Source organism: Mytilus californianus, unplaced genomic scaffold, assembly GCF_021869535.1.
Source record: "Mytilus californianus isolate M0D057914Y unplaced genomic scaffold, xbMytCali1.0.p SCAF_11, whole genome shotgun sequence".
Classification (NCBI taxonomy): Eukaryota; Metazoa; Mollusca; class Bivalvia; order Mytilida; family Mytilidae; genus Mytilus; species Mytilus californianus.
In genome coordinates, this window is record NW_026262593.1 from 61,288,737 (window position 1) to 61,305,378 (window position 16,642).

The 16,642-nt window shown below is 32.0% G+C and overlaps 1 protein-coding gene across 2 annotated transcripts in view; it reads right to left on the reverse strand.

Moving 5' to 3' along the window:
* Positions 1–667: 667 nt before the first annotated feature.
* LOC127720461 (uncharacterized) overlaps positions 668–16,642 on the reverse strand; it is a 43,435-nt gene continuing 27,460 nt past the window's right edge. The window contains exons 3-7 of one of the 2 annotated variants that reach the window (XM_052227045.1): positions 14,337–14,924; positions 12,719–12,817; positions 10,582–10,869; positions 9,569–9,763; positions 668–1,711 (exon numbers count right to left, since the gene is read on the reverse strand). In XM_052227045.1, coding sequence (XP_052083005.1) covers positions 894–1,711; positions 9,569–9,763; positions 10,582–10,869; positions 12,719–12,817; positions 14,337–14,924 — 1,988 coding nt within the window. In that variant the 3' untranslated portion in view covers positions 668–893. The remainder of the gene's footprint in view (positions 1,712–9,568; positions 9,764–10,581; positions 10,870–12,718; positions 12,818–14,336; positions 14,925–16,642) is intronic. The other variant, XM_052227046.1, reaches the window with a different exon arrangement.

Below are 16,642 nucleotides of genomic sequence, written 5' to 3' on the forward strand. Positions count from 1 at the left end.
CGTCTTAGAAAAAGGGAAATGGAATACCTTATCACTTTATATTGCACGGCTTAGAGAAAAGGGGAATGGAATACGCAATCACTTTACACCGCCTGCCTTAGAAAAAGGGGAAATGGAATACCCGATCACTATAAACCGCCCGCCTTAGAAAAGGGGGGAATGGAATACCCAATAATTATAGTAATAGTACACAAAAACACAACATAGAAAAATAAAGACTTAGCAACATGAACCCCATATAAAAACAGTTGATAACAGGTGCTCCAGAAAGGTATGCAGATCCTGCTCCACATGTGGCACCCGTCGTATCAAACGATTGATAATATGCAGAGTAAACAGATCTAATATTCACATATTGACAACCTTAACTCCGTTAAATTCAAACACGAAAATATTCATACTGTTTCAATTAAAAGCTAACCATTGTCGAAATAATTTACTCCTCTTTACGTTTTAATTCAACTATTTCGCTTGATATTCGATAAGATACCTAATCAAAACTAGCCAATGTTGGTCAATAAAAGTATAAATTAAATTGAAAAAGGATCTATAAGCAGGATTAAGCCAAAACCCACAGTCAACCAAAAAGTGCGGGGGATTCCTTGCATAAACTACAAATTCCTATCGCAATGACTTGCATCTTTAATTGGTCGTAAAGAGAAATAAATTGTAAATAATAAGCGATGTTTGTTACACCACCAAGATATTTTAATAAAAAAAAGTACTGGAAAATAAATTAAAATTAATATGAGTGATTGCTTATAAAATAACTAAATAAGCAATTATGGGATACCTATTATCTACGGTAAGTCTATTAATCAATTATGATGAATTCATTTTTATGTACTAAAACGCAATAAATCCGACAAATAAAAAGAATAAGATTTACAAGTTTATTTCTTGTTCTTGATGACGTCAAAAAGCCAAGCATCTCGGTCACTACAAATCATGAGAATGTTTTCTTTTTTATCAAAATGAATTCCAGCTGGCATGTCCATTCCATCCGACTCAGTGAGAATTTCTTTTTTCAGTTGTCCATCTTTAGATACAACTAATACAACGTTAGTATCTTCATTAGTAACATATACATTTCCTTCATCATCTGTTGTCACACGACGTAAACGTTTGTATTTGTCATTTTCAAACTTCCAAATAACCTTTCCGTCTAAAGATAAGCAGCTTATTGATGTATTGTCTATATAAACCAGCATGTTTTTGTGCACTGTAATATGGCAGATATGGACTAAATCTATGGTACGTATTACTTCGCCAGCTAAGTCCATCACATAAAGTGATTCAAATTCAACAACAACATAGAGATAATCATTGTATGATATTCCAAAGCAGTATTTCTCTAATTTAATTTTATCGCTGACAGAGCCTGTATATATGTTTATTATCAATACAGTTTTAGCACTTGGACACGATACTGCCACAGTGTTTCTGTTGATCTCCGCTAAATACCACGGTTTATAATCCAGATGAAAAGTACGTTCCAAAGTACCATCTGCATTATAAATAATGAGTTGGTTTTCAGAATCTTCAGTAAACAGTAACATATTGCCTATTTTTATACAGTCTTTGATGTTCTGAGATGTATTTTCTTTGGATTTGATGTCTACGTGTTTGCGCAAAGTGGCAGAGACATGAATGTTGTCTCCGATTGCTGTTTGAGCTTGAGTAAACGATTCTTCTTTGGTTACTATATTTTCTGAAATAGTCAATGAGGTATTTGATTTGATATTTTAACCAACAATAGAACTATTGCTAATTCCTTCATATAGCCTTTAATTTGAGATGCATGTGTATGCGATGTTTACTTAAGGATATGTATAAATTATCATTGCCAATCAACAGCAAACTTATTTGTGTATATTGTGTGAAATATTTATTTATGATATTCAATCCCTTTTCCTAGTTACCTTTTTATGACTTCAAAAGTTATTTTCAATCAAAATTTGTTAAAACGCGTATGGATCACTTTTATTTTAAAAAGTGGGATGAACGTGTGTTTTAAGTGTATAATTACATCATACGCAAATCGGTTATTGGCAAATAGACTATTGCTTGAATCAAAATGTAAGTATACATTTATGATTATAGGATATATAAGAGTTACTTTTTCGTTGAACCCGTATATCTTATAATAAACTATCTCTGATACATATATTGCATTTGTAACGTTTTGTTGTCATTCGTGTCATTCATTTCTGTTTAAGGTTTCAATTTCTTGTAAAAGAGAAGTGAAAGATACCAAAGGGACAATCAAGCTCATAAGTCGAAAATAAACGGACAACGCCATGGCTTAAACAGGACAAAAGACATACAGACAAACAATAATACACAAAACACAACATAGAAAACTAAATACTAAGCAACACGAACCCACCAAAAACTGGGGTGATCTCAGGACCTCCGGGAGGTTAAACAGACCCTAATCTACATGTGGCACCTGTCGTGTTGCTCATGTTAGTACAAACTCGGCAATAATTCTGAATCGGTAGTTCACATTCGGGAAAATGGGAATGGTTTGTAGGTACGACATTAGGAACACACATGCTATCATTTGTGAAACTGATATTCCATAACGGTCAACTAACGCGTAATGACGTCAGAAAAATTTACGAATGGATGATTTCAATTTCACCACTTGGAACTCTTGGTTTAATAGTTTCCTTGTGAGCAGCAACCCTCTATCAAGGAAATCACAACAGGGAATACAAGCCATGGAGTATCGTATCAACTGGGAGACTCCGTATGAAGACGCTGCTGGAATATTGTTTCATAAAAATTCACAATTGGAAAGATGAAATCATCTATTTGTTAATAAAGTTTTGCTTTCAAACTACCGTTATCGTCAATTTCTAGATGTAAGTCAAGATATGAGACAGACTGAACTGTATCAGTTGTACCCTTTATCTAAATTTTGATAGGATAGATGCCTTCAACATAGTCACCACATTTTGAATTATTTATTGGAAGAAAATTATCTATGTAGCGGAAAATTAACTTAAAAGATAATGCTAACTTCTATTCTTTCTTCCTAAGAAGTTCCTGTATGAAGTCAGCATCATGTGTATTAAGGGATAAGTCAGCAACAAGAAGGACACAGTTGGTTTCAATTGGAATGTCGATTGTTTGTTGAAAAACACGTCTTCCAAAAGTTACAAATATGATGTCGATCAAGAAATCAATCATCTTGATTGTAAGCGAAATATAAAATGTAATCCAAATGTGATCGTCTTTTATGTAAAGGAAGTTTACAAGTCATAAAAATACTGATTTTTGTATTGGCTACAAGATAAATCAGCGCCTTATTTAGTCAGCTTCTTTCAGTCAATTCAACTTTTATAGTACTTTGGTACTGGCGTGTTTTTAAGTTTCATGTTACAAAATTTTGCAAATCATTTCAAATTCAATTCAGGAATATATCTCCGTCACGCAAGGCTCTGATTCCTTGTCCCGCTTTTGCCATTCTTGTTTGTCTATTTTAGTTCATTTTGTAACTGACATTTGGTTTTCAAATAAATTGGCCTCTGTCATCACTGAAGATTTATTGTCGACATGTCCATCTGGTTGCAGTAAAGTTCGTACAGATACTGTAACTTCACCCTTTCTTGTAATATCGACAAATGTTGAATTAATATTATGAATTTGAAAAAGTAGCTTATTTATATAATGTAAAATAAAATATAGTTCAAATACTAAATTAATTTTTTAATATGATATGATATATTATAAAATATAGGGTTTACAATTTCTACCGAAGGTTTTGCTTTTAGATTCAGAGTGTTGTTCTCAATGTATTTCACAGATCTGTAAAAAGTAATAATTGTACCCTTCCTTTTTAAAATTTGTTTGAACTAAAAAGGTAAAAGCCCAAATAACATTTTTCCATGGTAGATTTATTTAATAATTTAACCGTAGTTTTTACTAATATGAGGCAGGTGTTACCTGTGAAAGGGTACGAAGCTGGAAAACCTTTAGAATACTTTACTATATCCGGTTAACAGCAGATGTATATATATAAACATTTCTTGAAATTCTCAGCATGATTTCTGGTGAGAAAATCGTCTAAATAATTATGACGTCTTGAAAGGTTTTTCTACCTTTTGCTTTGACGCCTTTTTGCCTCGTAGGAAGGCGCTCGGAAAGGCGTCAAAGCAACAACAAAAAGCCTTTCAAGACGTCATAATAAGTTCAACTATTGGTAAAGTAACTTAATTTGAATAAAAATATGATTCATACATAAAAACAGAAATATAGAATACATAATATTAGAAATATTATACGTCTCGGCAAGGATTTAGCCTGTTAAATTGATGGATAATCTTACGATTTTGATGAAATTTAAATTCTATTAATTATAAAGTGTTAAAATCAAAATATATGCCTTTTATCATGTTTATTTATGCAGAAGTAAACTATATTTGACATTATACATTTGTTAATATTTTCAAATCACTTTGGAAGTCTCGGTAAAAGAAAGACATTTACAAAATTACAAAAGAATCAAAAAAGTATATGATGCACTTACACAAGGAAGTATATTAGATGTTAGTTATACGTCCCTGATTTACATTACTTGTAAAAAGATATATTACATTTTCAATTATAGAGGTGTTATATTTTGACCAAAAAAAGTTAAATCACAATAATACTCCCAGAAAAATTCAAAACGGAAAGTCCCTAATCAAATGGCAAAAACAAAAGCACAAACACATCAAACGAATGGACAACAATAGATTGACTAAATACAGAAATTGTAAAAAAAAATAAATGGGGAATGTGTCAATGAGACACAGATAATGTCCCCGCTTGCATATCATATTACTGAGTTATAAAGAATGACACCTGTTTTACGACATGTACATTTTGTATCTAATTCCTACGCAGATTACTTTGCATCAGTTGAAGTTATGTACAACAGTTATGAGATATTTGAACAAACACTTGCACTTGCATAGTTAACCTGAAGGGGAAATTCTCAAACTGCATGGTTACATCTGAGATTTCCATAACCACTGACATAGTAGTCTCAAGTTCTATGTAATGTGGAGGTAAATAAACTCATCATAGATACCAGGATTTAAATTTTGTATTTACGCCAGACGCGCGTTTCATCTACAAAAGACTCATCAGTGACACTCAATTCCCAAAAGTTAAAAAGGCCAAATAAAGTACGAAGTTGAAGAGCATTGAGGACCGAAATTTCTTAAAAGTTTTGCCAAATACAGCTAAGGTTATCTATTCCTGAGGAAGGTGATATGCGGTACTATTAAATCTGGATGCCGGACATATCAGACACACCAATATAATAGAAAACAACACTATTGCGGGCTGCAACTAGTTAACACTTAAACAGTTCCCTGCTTTTTATAGTCTGCATGTGACACATTCTGCTCCGGCAGTAAGTCTTTTTGGTCTTCAATGAATAGAACATATATGTAAGAACAATTCAAACGAGAAAAAGTATTTTTAGGCCTGATTTATTTACAAATCAATTAAAGAAAAACAAATATGATATACAGCAACAAACAACAATTGACGGGCTCCTGATTTGGGAAAGGAACATGCACAATATTGTATGAAAAAAAACCTTTAAAAGTCAGTTGAAAAGGGCTTACCTAACTTATCAATATATAGCACAAAATAAAATTAAAGTATAGTTTTCTTGAAATCACTTGACAAGAAGGTACATTTACTTGTAGGTTTGATAAAATGCAAGTGGAAGAGAAAGTGAAGTTATGTACCAATTAAATATGTTAACCTCTAGAAAAGTCACGAAGAGTTCATTTTCATACACTTTGTTAATTTCTGCCAAGTCCCCGAAAGGCAACTATTCAATGTCACGACCGAATAGCTTATAACAGTTATCTTCTTAAAACGTACAGAAAACAAGTAAAATTAACTGACGACTGCCAAAAAAAAAAAAACAAAAAAAAAAGTCGACGATACGGTATGAGTTTTTCCCTTTTTAAAAGGTCGTACGGTTGCCTAAAATTGTTTACATCAACTTTATTTGAACTTTGATGGATGGTTGTCTCATTTGCAATTACACCACACCTCCTTATTTTTTTAAACTCTGAAAAACGTCCCACTGTACAAAAGTATAGAAATGGGCATAATTGTTATAGTTTCTGCTTCTACATAGAGAAGAAACACTCTAATAGTGGTCAAGAAAGTGTCTTTTTTTTTTGCTTCAGACTTTAAGCTCTGACCGAAGGTTGTATAATTCAATATACACATGTACATCATATCTCCTACGGATGTATGCCAATTGAGAAATAGGTTTGCAAGTGGCTGCAGTGAATGTAGCAGGTGATTACATTAAACCATTCGTTTAAATTTATGTGACAAGGTAAAAGTTGCTAGACATGAACATTTTTCATTGTTTCTTCACCATATTCTGTGCATCACGGTACAACACAAATTTCTCACTTCTTACTATTAAATCTAGGATAAAAAAATTTTGTCCTGCATTTTTTTTCGTTGTAATCTCTGTCCTGCATTTTTATTTTCCACTCTATTCGTACCTACTGCCTTTGTTTATTAGTTTATCCTGACTTTTTTTTACATAAATTGTCATCCTGCCTTTTTTTTTGCCAAGTTGCTTATCCTGCCTTTTTTTTAATCAAAAACTCCTGTCCAGCCTTTTTTTTCACATTTCATCTTAGTAAACACCCCCCCCCCCCCCCCCTCTTCCCCCTAAAAATGAAATGGTAGCTCCCTAATAAAGAAATCTTGTTCTGTGCGTGTGATTTCGTTTTTTGAATTTTTTATTTAGAGGTATGATTAAAACAATGAAATGTATTTTTTTGTTTATTTTCCTCATTTAAATTTTTGTATGTCATACAATGCTTATTTCTTATTTTCATTGAAAGTTGTTCTGTGAGTTATTTCGTATTTTTTTTTTTAATAAAAGGGTCTATTCTTTATATTTGAGTCCCTATTATTTTCCATTCTTTAAATTTGAGTGCCCCATTTTTTTTTGTATTTGAATGCCCCATTTTCTTTGTATCTTTGAGAACCCCATTACTGTATTTTTTTTTTTTTTTTTACTATTTTTCCATATTTTTCTTTGTTCTTTTTTTTTTGTCATTTATTCAGCATATTTTGTCCGTTTTTCTCGATTCTTTAAAACCCAACCCAGACGCTCATCTATTAGTAAACTTTGTATCTAAGTTTTAAAAACACATTAAATGAAATAAGAAGCCGATTTTAAGCTCTGAAGATTGTACACAAGAACGTGAGATAACTAGTTTAAAAAAAAAGCCCGTATGTCAGCGGATAACAAAACATATTTTGTACAGATACAATAGTCTGTCTTATTGATATGCGGTGGGTTTCCCAAGAGAACCCAAGGAATAATTTAGGTAACTGAACAGAATATGTTGAAAAAGAATCAGAAATACTGCAACGTTTCCGATGTTGGTCCTATTGTTAAGACTGAATTAAGTTGTGACGTCACATTCAATGTAAACAATAAATCAAAAGGATACACATTTTATTGCTAGTATTGTGTTGTCGTCCATATTCTTTTTGGTAACCATATATATGAATTTGCAGGAAATCGTATGACTTACATCGTCCGCTAGGGACAACTATTGGGAAAAGTTAGCAAAAACGTTTAAGATTCTGATTTTATTAGTATAGTGATTTTTTATATTTAATTTTAGGAGTTTTATTGATTTGCTTTTTGTTATAAGGTACGTCTTCATAACATTTTACTCAAATCCCGAGAGATTCACGATACCTGGAAAGATTTCTGTGCAGATGCGGGAAAAAAAAAAAGATGAATAAAAAAATTAACGATTTTGAGTTCATTAGTAGATTGGATTTTATTTTTTTTTTCATTGATTTTTCTACCCGAATAGGGGACTTCGTCCCCATATAACGTTTTTCTCGTCCTGAATATGAATTGAGTTATTTTCAGAGGTTTGTAAGCAAGACATAATCAACCAATCATCGCAAACTGAAACAAAACCTGTATTTAAGTATGTCTTACAATATTATATAGTTATTAAGTAAGGTATCGGTCAACCAATTTGTGATGGTGACCGTAAAACTTTTTTTGTGTCCGTTTCAATCGTTCTTCCGCAACTTTATTTGGTTCTGTTTTTTTTTTTGTTAGGACCACACGCCTGTAAATAAAGTCTGTATATAATGGATATGCACTAGCTTAATGCATAATTGACCTATGTAAACGCCATATGACGAGTCCGATGGTATGGTTCTGTTGAAAAATGAGAAGTTAACTATTTGAAATCATTACATTTGTAGTGCATTTGTGTCAATTCATTGTCAAAGAAAATATCGTGTGAAATATCGTTGATTACGGATACTAACACCTTCTAGTGGTTGTAGTATCCTTAATCTTAGGTTAAATTGGATATCCGATTCATTGTTGGTTGTGTAACGTCTAGTGGCAACTGTTTCATGCATAAAATTCTGGTAGAAAACAATATGAAATTAAATACAATAGGTAGGTTTGGTCATATTGGTCGAACTTGTTACATAACGGGTTATCGTCTGCCACTGGGAAGTGATGCTATACTTGTATTATATATGATGATGATGCAACGTGGCTTCACATTGGTAATCAATGTGTTTCGAACACCTTTTTTTATGATCATCATTGTCCGCAGTGAATAATATCCGGAGTATCGCAGTCAATCATGTACACCGTTCAATCTTATTTTATACTTGAACACACCCGCGAAATCTCGGACATTTAGAGCGTGGTTGAAAGTATGAAAACTGTTGTAGGGCGAATTTTTGTAAACCATTTTATGACTGGAGAATTTCAGGAAAGGTACTTGGTGACAGGACATTTTTTTTTACTGATCCCTTCTCTATTTTCCAAATCCGTTATTTTTTGTTTTCTGTTTTTCTGTATATATGAACATACGTATACTATGAATAAAGTGCATTTGCTATTTACTATAAATTCCAAGTTTACTATCCACGGCGGTCACTGATAGAGACTCTCTATATAATTCATCACCGACCGCCGTGGATAGTAAACTTAGAATTAGTCTCTATATTATATATCAGTGACCGCCGAGGATAGTAAACTTGGAATTGATAGTAAATATAGCAAATACACTTTATTTATAGTATATGTATGATCATAGTATACAGAAATACGCGAAAATAATTGTCCTGTTCCAAAGTACTTAAACAACAGTCCTAAACTGAAGTCTTGTCTATGACTTAAAAGTCTGTCCGATGACGGAAACAATGTCCGGACAACTTTATTTTCGTTTTCCTCCCAAAATAACCCAAACTGAATAATCATAAGCTAGGATGACAAATGCGACTATGCACGGTACTTATAGGACACAGAGGCATGATGATTAATTTATTGTGGAAGGAAGAGAAGCGACACACAAAATGAGGTTTTCTTATTTAATAATATTTTATATGATGATAATGACTTTTTGCCTTTATTATGTCAAAATAGGACCAATATGGGTTCTAAGAACTACCCTTTTCTTTTTCACCTGGTACTCACACGAATACTATATATTTGGAAATATTAAACCAATAACAACAAACTAGTTACCAAGATTTATAGGAAGGACTGTTGCAGAAATATCGGAGTGTGTTGTTCTTCCATTGCCATGTTTCGAAATGTTTTCAGATATTTTGCTTAACTGTTCTTTCAATTGATCATCGGTTTTAAGTAAGTTAGCCTCAATATCAAAGTCTAGGTAAATTGGGTATGCACTCTCTATTGTTGTAGTCCATGTTGGAAACTCTGGAATACATCAATAATTGGAAAATTAAATAAGTAAAACAGTTTTTTAAAGGTTATAGTATATTGATCAATTAGAAATACGGAGGATTGTCATTTTGGAAATAGTTCCTAAATACGCGTTTTCAAAATTTTGTGTCTGGACATGATAACCATGTCATGCTTACACATTTTATATATTTTTTAAAAGGTGGTACTGGAAAATTTGTGGTATCCTTTATACTATTCATGTATGCATTCTTCACAAAGATGATACTTTTCTGTTTGAAATTGCCTTTATATGGTGATTGTTCATCCTTCAAGACCTTTCACTGAAAATAGCCTCTACACACTTCCCATTTTTTATCTGCATATATTGCCATTATCCTAATGTCAATTACTCATCAAATCCGTTATTGTGAGAAAAAAAACTAAGCTGGAGAAGGGTTAATCAAATATTAATTGTTTGACAGGGGTATACACTTACATTCATTCATGTATATTCACAATCTTGTTTTGTCAGAATGAAGAGGTTAATTCCGTCGCCTCGTGTGGTGTGATTACAACGCGTTAAGCTCGTAAGAAACCCTCCAAACAACCGTTTGATGGGTCCGTATGTTATATTTGGTAAGGCAAAAATGGCGCCCATATTAAACACACCCATTTTCAAGTGGCAGTCCGAATTCCCCTAACCCTATCGTTTTTCTCTTCGGTCTTTCGACTTTTCAGTACCTAAGCTGTATGACTGTAAACTCTATCTCGCCTCCATAATACATGTACTTGAAACTGGACGTTATATAAGAATAAATCATTAAACATATCAATTTTGGAAATAAATATACCTTCAGTGTGTGACAAAGTAATATCGATACTTTCAGTGGTTGAGAGTGTAATAAGTTCCGAAATCTTTTCAACAAATGAAGAAATAGTAGATTGCAAAAATTCATCTGTTGCCATCATTTCCAGCAATACATCTACATTCAGAATTAAACTCCCTTTTGTTGCCGATATGAATTCTATTCCACTTAAACCTTCATTTACCTCGTCTTTAAGGGCATTAAGTATATTTTTATTTTTCTCCCCATCAGATTGGTTCTCAAAGATTATCTGTATACGGATTTTCTTTCTTCCTGCAACAAAATAATTTAAAAAACTAAACAAACAATTAAACGTAGGTCTCTTCCAAAATTGGCCGTATTAACCGATAGACGTACTGTTTAAAGTACTTGCAAAAAGTGAAATATGTTTTTATCAAATGTAGAGTAATTATGGAAAATTTGTTTCAATTTGTACATTTTAGACGATGTGAATATTTTGAATATCATTATAATCTTCTAGTTAGGATATATTTGTGTTATGAATACTGTTATAAATATGTTAGAACGAACCATAATTTAAAGATGAAAACATCTTTTTGTAGGGTACATTCGAGTGTTGAAAAAAGGTCTTTCCTATGTATTATCGAACATATGTGTTGCATTAAAGAAAATCGTTTGATCGTGAGGATACAAGATTATTGATTTTCTGATTCGGTGATGTCACATTCGAGGAAAAAGGAACGGAATTATGGTTACGAGAATTAATGATATCCGTCGGCATCCGTGAAGCCAGACATTTCATAATAGTCAACTGACTCGTCATGTGGTCTGTAAACATTTCGGAAATTCATAATACGACATTCAAGCTCTGGACTATCGTATCATACTTCAGCAAATTGTTAAATAACTTAAGTGAGAGGTTGTTATATTTATAGCGGAATGTGAAGTTAAACAATAATGCTAGCTAGCATCGTGTTATCTTAAGAAGCTCATGCATGAGTTCAGTCACATATGAATATAGGAACAAGTCAGCAAGAAGAGGAGCACAGTTTCCATCGGAATACCTAATGTTTATTGAAACAAATCCTACAAACGTAACAAATTTGTTGTAAATGAAGATTGTAAACATCTTAGTAGTGTCAGTTTCAAAGAACTTTCTATTTGAATCAAGAGGGTTTTTTTTTTACTAAAGTATAATTTATCGTTCCCTAAAACAAGATATGTGGTTTAGGCATACATGTACATAAAAAACAATAACGTTTTGAATGAAGAATTTCTTTGCAAAGGGTAAAAAAGTCAACTCTTTTAAAACTTGCAAGAGGAGAGACATTTAGATTAAACGAGATCCGATTCACACCGCCCCTAGAGTAAGTAGTTTCAAAATAACTCTAAAGTCCGGCTTTGATTGCTGATATAATTGATGTTAACGGTTTAAAAGAAACAATATGTATAATTGAAAGCAAACGGCAAAAATGCACTAGGATATATTAGAAATGGAAACGTAAATCTTAATTGCATGTCTGCACATCGTTCTCTCTTTTGTGTTATCGTATAATCAAAGGTTCCATTACGAGCGACAATTGGATACTGATTGTTATCAAATCGAGAAATTTTAATGCAGTATAATAATTAATATCATATTGATTAAAATAAAACAAGCGATGTGAATTTTTTACGAGCTTTTAGACCTATTTTCCTTTATGATAACAATAATCTGTGTTTACATGAAATATTTTCGATGTCAGAAGTTTCACTTTGATTCGGTCTCCTTACAGTATTGTTAATATTGCATCAGGGACACATACTACTGTTAACACCATACGTTCACAAGCTTTTTGTACGCCTGAAAGAGGAAACAAATTCGACAAAAAAGTATGTTCAGAGCATGTGAGTGTTTCGAATTTTATTGGAGAACTTACAAATCCCAGTTATCAAGAGAAATTTGTTTTTTGAAAGGCGTCGTTGACCTAACAAATAGCCAATTGTAATGATGCAATTTTTGTAACACATTGCAGGATATGCCAACAGTTTTGAGTATCATTTTTTTAATATCATATTTCGTTCGATTGGATACGAAAAATAGATAGGTCACAACCTTAATACTTTTCCCTTTTCTTTTTCAAGCAGGACTAAAAATATACAAAACATTTCGGAAAATTACCTTCTAACTTTTCTTCCTGTAAAAGTGATCTTAGATTCATCAAACTTCTTTGAAAGCTTTCTCCCCAGAAAAATTTTATTGGCTTTTTTTCGAATCTCACTGTAAAATGGAAAACATTACTTAAAATAATTCGAAGCACATTATAACAATAGAAATAATTTAGAGTTTGTCGATATGATTTTCAAAACAACAGTCGATTAACAATTGAATATGTTTATCTTCAGCAACTTCGTTATAACTCGATATTCCATATCATATCATATCGTTGAAAAATTGGAATCTATAACAAAATACCTGATATTCGGCTTTGAGCATACCTGAGGAAGTTAAATTCGGAAAAGCGCATCGGAAGCAGGAAATTTATAAATTGTAGTTTTCATTTAACCTTAAGTTACCTTTGTAACTTATTATCCTCTAGAAGAATATAATAATAAATAATATAATATTTGGAACGCGGCTTTATTTTAAACAAAAATCTTCTACAATATAAGGTATTGAAACATAAACAAATTACAAAACACCACGAAGTTCAAAATGAACAAAAAAAAATTAGACTAATGAACAATATTGACTTTATTTAAATATTGATAAGCCTATTAGCATTTTTATCAGCAGTAACAATGTATAACGTTGCCCTTGCATATAACTAAGCATGCTTTTCGTCACGTTTAGATAAATGTTGCGAAAACATTTAAAAAGGAGTGGACAAAAAAAGACTCTAAAATACACTGAAATAAAATAGATTTTTATCAGCAGACAAACAGAAAATTTAAATATTTCTTTCGATGACGGTGAATGGGTCTAAATGGTCCGTAAAAACAATAAAGATACAAATTTACTGCATCATCTGCGCATTTCGACTATAAATCATTCTTTAACGATGCTCCATCCCAAATATTAGAAGAAAAAAACCCTTATTCAATGTTTTAACAATGTGTATATCATTGATATATCCAATGCATCATAAGTATTTGACGATTGTAACTGTTGTATTTCAGTTTGATGATCAGACGAGAAGTGATTCAGACACATATTGTACATATTAATTAACGTAATAATTGATCGGATTATACCTCTGAGCATATTTATAAAAAAAAAAGATCTTTCAACAGATTTCACTTACTATCAGAGTTGAACAGCTTGTATCTTATATTTTTTTAAAGAAATGTCTTTCTTGTAATACGCCACGAAAAGAGAAAACGGAGTTTAATCGACATCTACCTTGTAAAGTGATGATCTAATTGTTTATTTTTATCCTTCTCTTAAGACTGGAAAAAAGCTGCAATTACTGAGATATGAATAAATCAGTCAAAATATAGACAGCTATAATCTTCTCATAGCATAGCAGTATCTGATATGTCAATGGAAGTAAGGACTTAGAGTCTTTTTTATTGTTTTAATTCATGAGTACATGGCTCAAACTAGACCATAAGCATAAAAAATCACTAACTCGCCATTCGTTTGATGTGTTTGAGCTTTTGATTTTGGCATTTGCTTAGGGACTTTCCGTTTAGAATTTTCCTTGGAGTTCGGTGTTTTGTTAATTTACTTTCTATAATAATTAAGGAAACACATTTATACAACAGGATTTAAAAAAAAAATTAGATATATGTCTCACATTTTATGTTCTCAAGCTCCTTCAATGCGTTCTTGTATTTGATCTGCATTTGGATATCCATATTGCACGTCTTATGTCCAATAATCTCACTTTCAAAGTTTGTATTTTGGAAGTTTTCACCAAATCTCCTTATTGTTATTTTATCCATTCTACGACCAATATCAAGAAACTGGTTGAAGTAATTATCGAATTCAACCTTCTCGATATTTGTGCTGCACATATGGGCTATTTTGTTTCTAAAATAGCGTATACGTTCTACGTCATCTGCTAATGTTATATCATTTTCGTCTGGAACATCTCCCCAGTTCTTTGTTGGACGACTTATCAGCGAAAATTGTTTAAGCAATCTGTATATCATGGAAATATCCAACGAATCATAAGAATTTGATGATTGTAACTCTTGTAGTTTAGTTTGCTGATCAGACGTAAAGTATCTAAGAAAAGGTGTGCACAAATTGTACATTTCCCTTGCTGTTTTAATTGATCGGATTACATTTCTGAGCATATTTGGAAAACTTTCAATGACAACCAGTGAAATTCTTGAATAACGTTCCTTATTTTCATCAACTTCATGAACATTGTGTGTCACTGCAAGTAAATGAAAAGGTTATAGAGATATACTAAAGGTAAATTTTGTTTTCAGTTTTACTTTCAACTTAATATCCCCCCCCCCCCCCCGGCCACAAAAAAAAAAATAAAAAACCTTGGAAAATGGTAACGCTGTCTGTCCGTTCGAAATACATAAATACTCATAGACCGTTTAACAAACAATTTTCATAGTTTGATTTGACAATTTTTATAGGAGTTATTACACTATTTTTCTTCATTCCTAATGTATTCAACAAGGGAGACATTTCGGTGCTGTGTAGCAATCTTGTTCAATTTATAAATAACCGATTTGAGTTAATATATACCATAGCAATTGCTCCATGGTGGGTGATACCTATAGATAGTATCTGCTAATGTATTAACACAGTAGCAGTAAAATGAAGTACAAAGTTCAGTTATCAAGACTCGTTGCACAAGTATTTGTGCAATAGGTACACTTTAAAACAAACAAATGCCGTTTAACGTTCATAAATTGCTGAACAAAAATAGAGGTTTTGCTAGCATACATGACTAAATAATTATCAAAGGTAAACACATTCAATAATTGAGATAAAAAAAAAAAGCAGGTGCAGAATTTTTTAAAATTTTCATAAATTTGATTTGGGGTTATGCAATAGAAAGGGATATCAATTTATACATTATGTTCGCATAATTTCTGAAGAAAGCAACAAAAATAATATCGATTATTAACAAAAACGGCTAAAAAGGATTTGCAGAAACAAAAATATGCACTCTCTAAAAATAATGCAATAACATGTCCATGTTATGGTAAGGGAACTACCAAAAAATATTATGATTAGAAAACAAAATAGGACATGCACAATTGCATTATAAGGTTAAGATTTTGAACCCAAAATTACAAAAAATGCCTTCTGGGTTTAAGGAAGAGTTGCAGAAACAAACCCCAAATAAAGCAATACCAAAGTCCATGCATTAGAAAGGTAAATTATAGCAATAACTGAGATAAAAACGAGCTCTAAAGGCTCACTTAGGTCTATTAGCAATTAAAACAATGGACACTCTGAAGAAACCAATTGCTGCATGTGTAACTCCTTTTGCCATTTCAAAATGTAAAAATTTGTACTAGCCAAATAAGAAAAAAATAAACTTCTGCTTTAATATTTTAATTTAACTATAATTTAATTTCTGTAATAGAATAAACTCGTGAAATAGTTTTGTCTGTAACAAGTCTTATGTTTACAAAATAGCTACAGTTTGTAAGTTAGCAACTATTTCTATTTTGTGCGTTCTAAAATTGACATTGATTAGTAGTCGCAAACAGTCTTTAAAAGCTGAATTATTTTCATTTGAAATTAAATTAGCCCTTAATATAATTGAGATATTTGGTTCTTTGTCTGGTATTAAACTGAATAGAGATTGATTGATTGTTGGTTGCTTAACGTCCAGTGGCAAATATTTCATGCATGTTCAGGACGAGAACAAGTTAACAATAAATACAATAGGTAGGTACTGTAATAGAGGCCGTCCGGGATGAAGGTCGGGGAAATTTGGACTGCCACGGGAAAATGAGGGTATATTGGAAGAACTGAATAGAGATAAAACAGAAGGTATTTGGCTAGGAAATCTGAAAAGTAGTAGAGATAAAATGGTCAACAAAGCCAATAACATGCTTAGGAGTATACTTTGGACATAACAAGATTGAATGTGAAAAACTAAACTTAGAAAAACAGCTTACT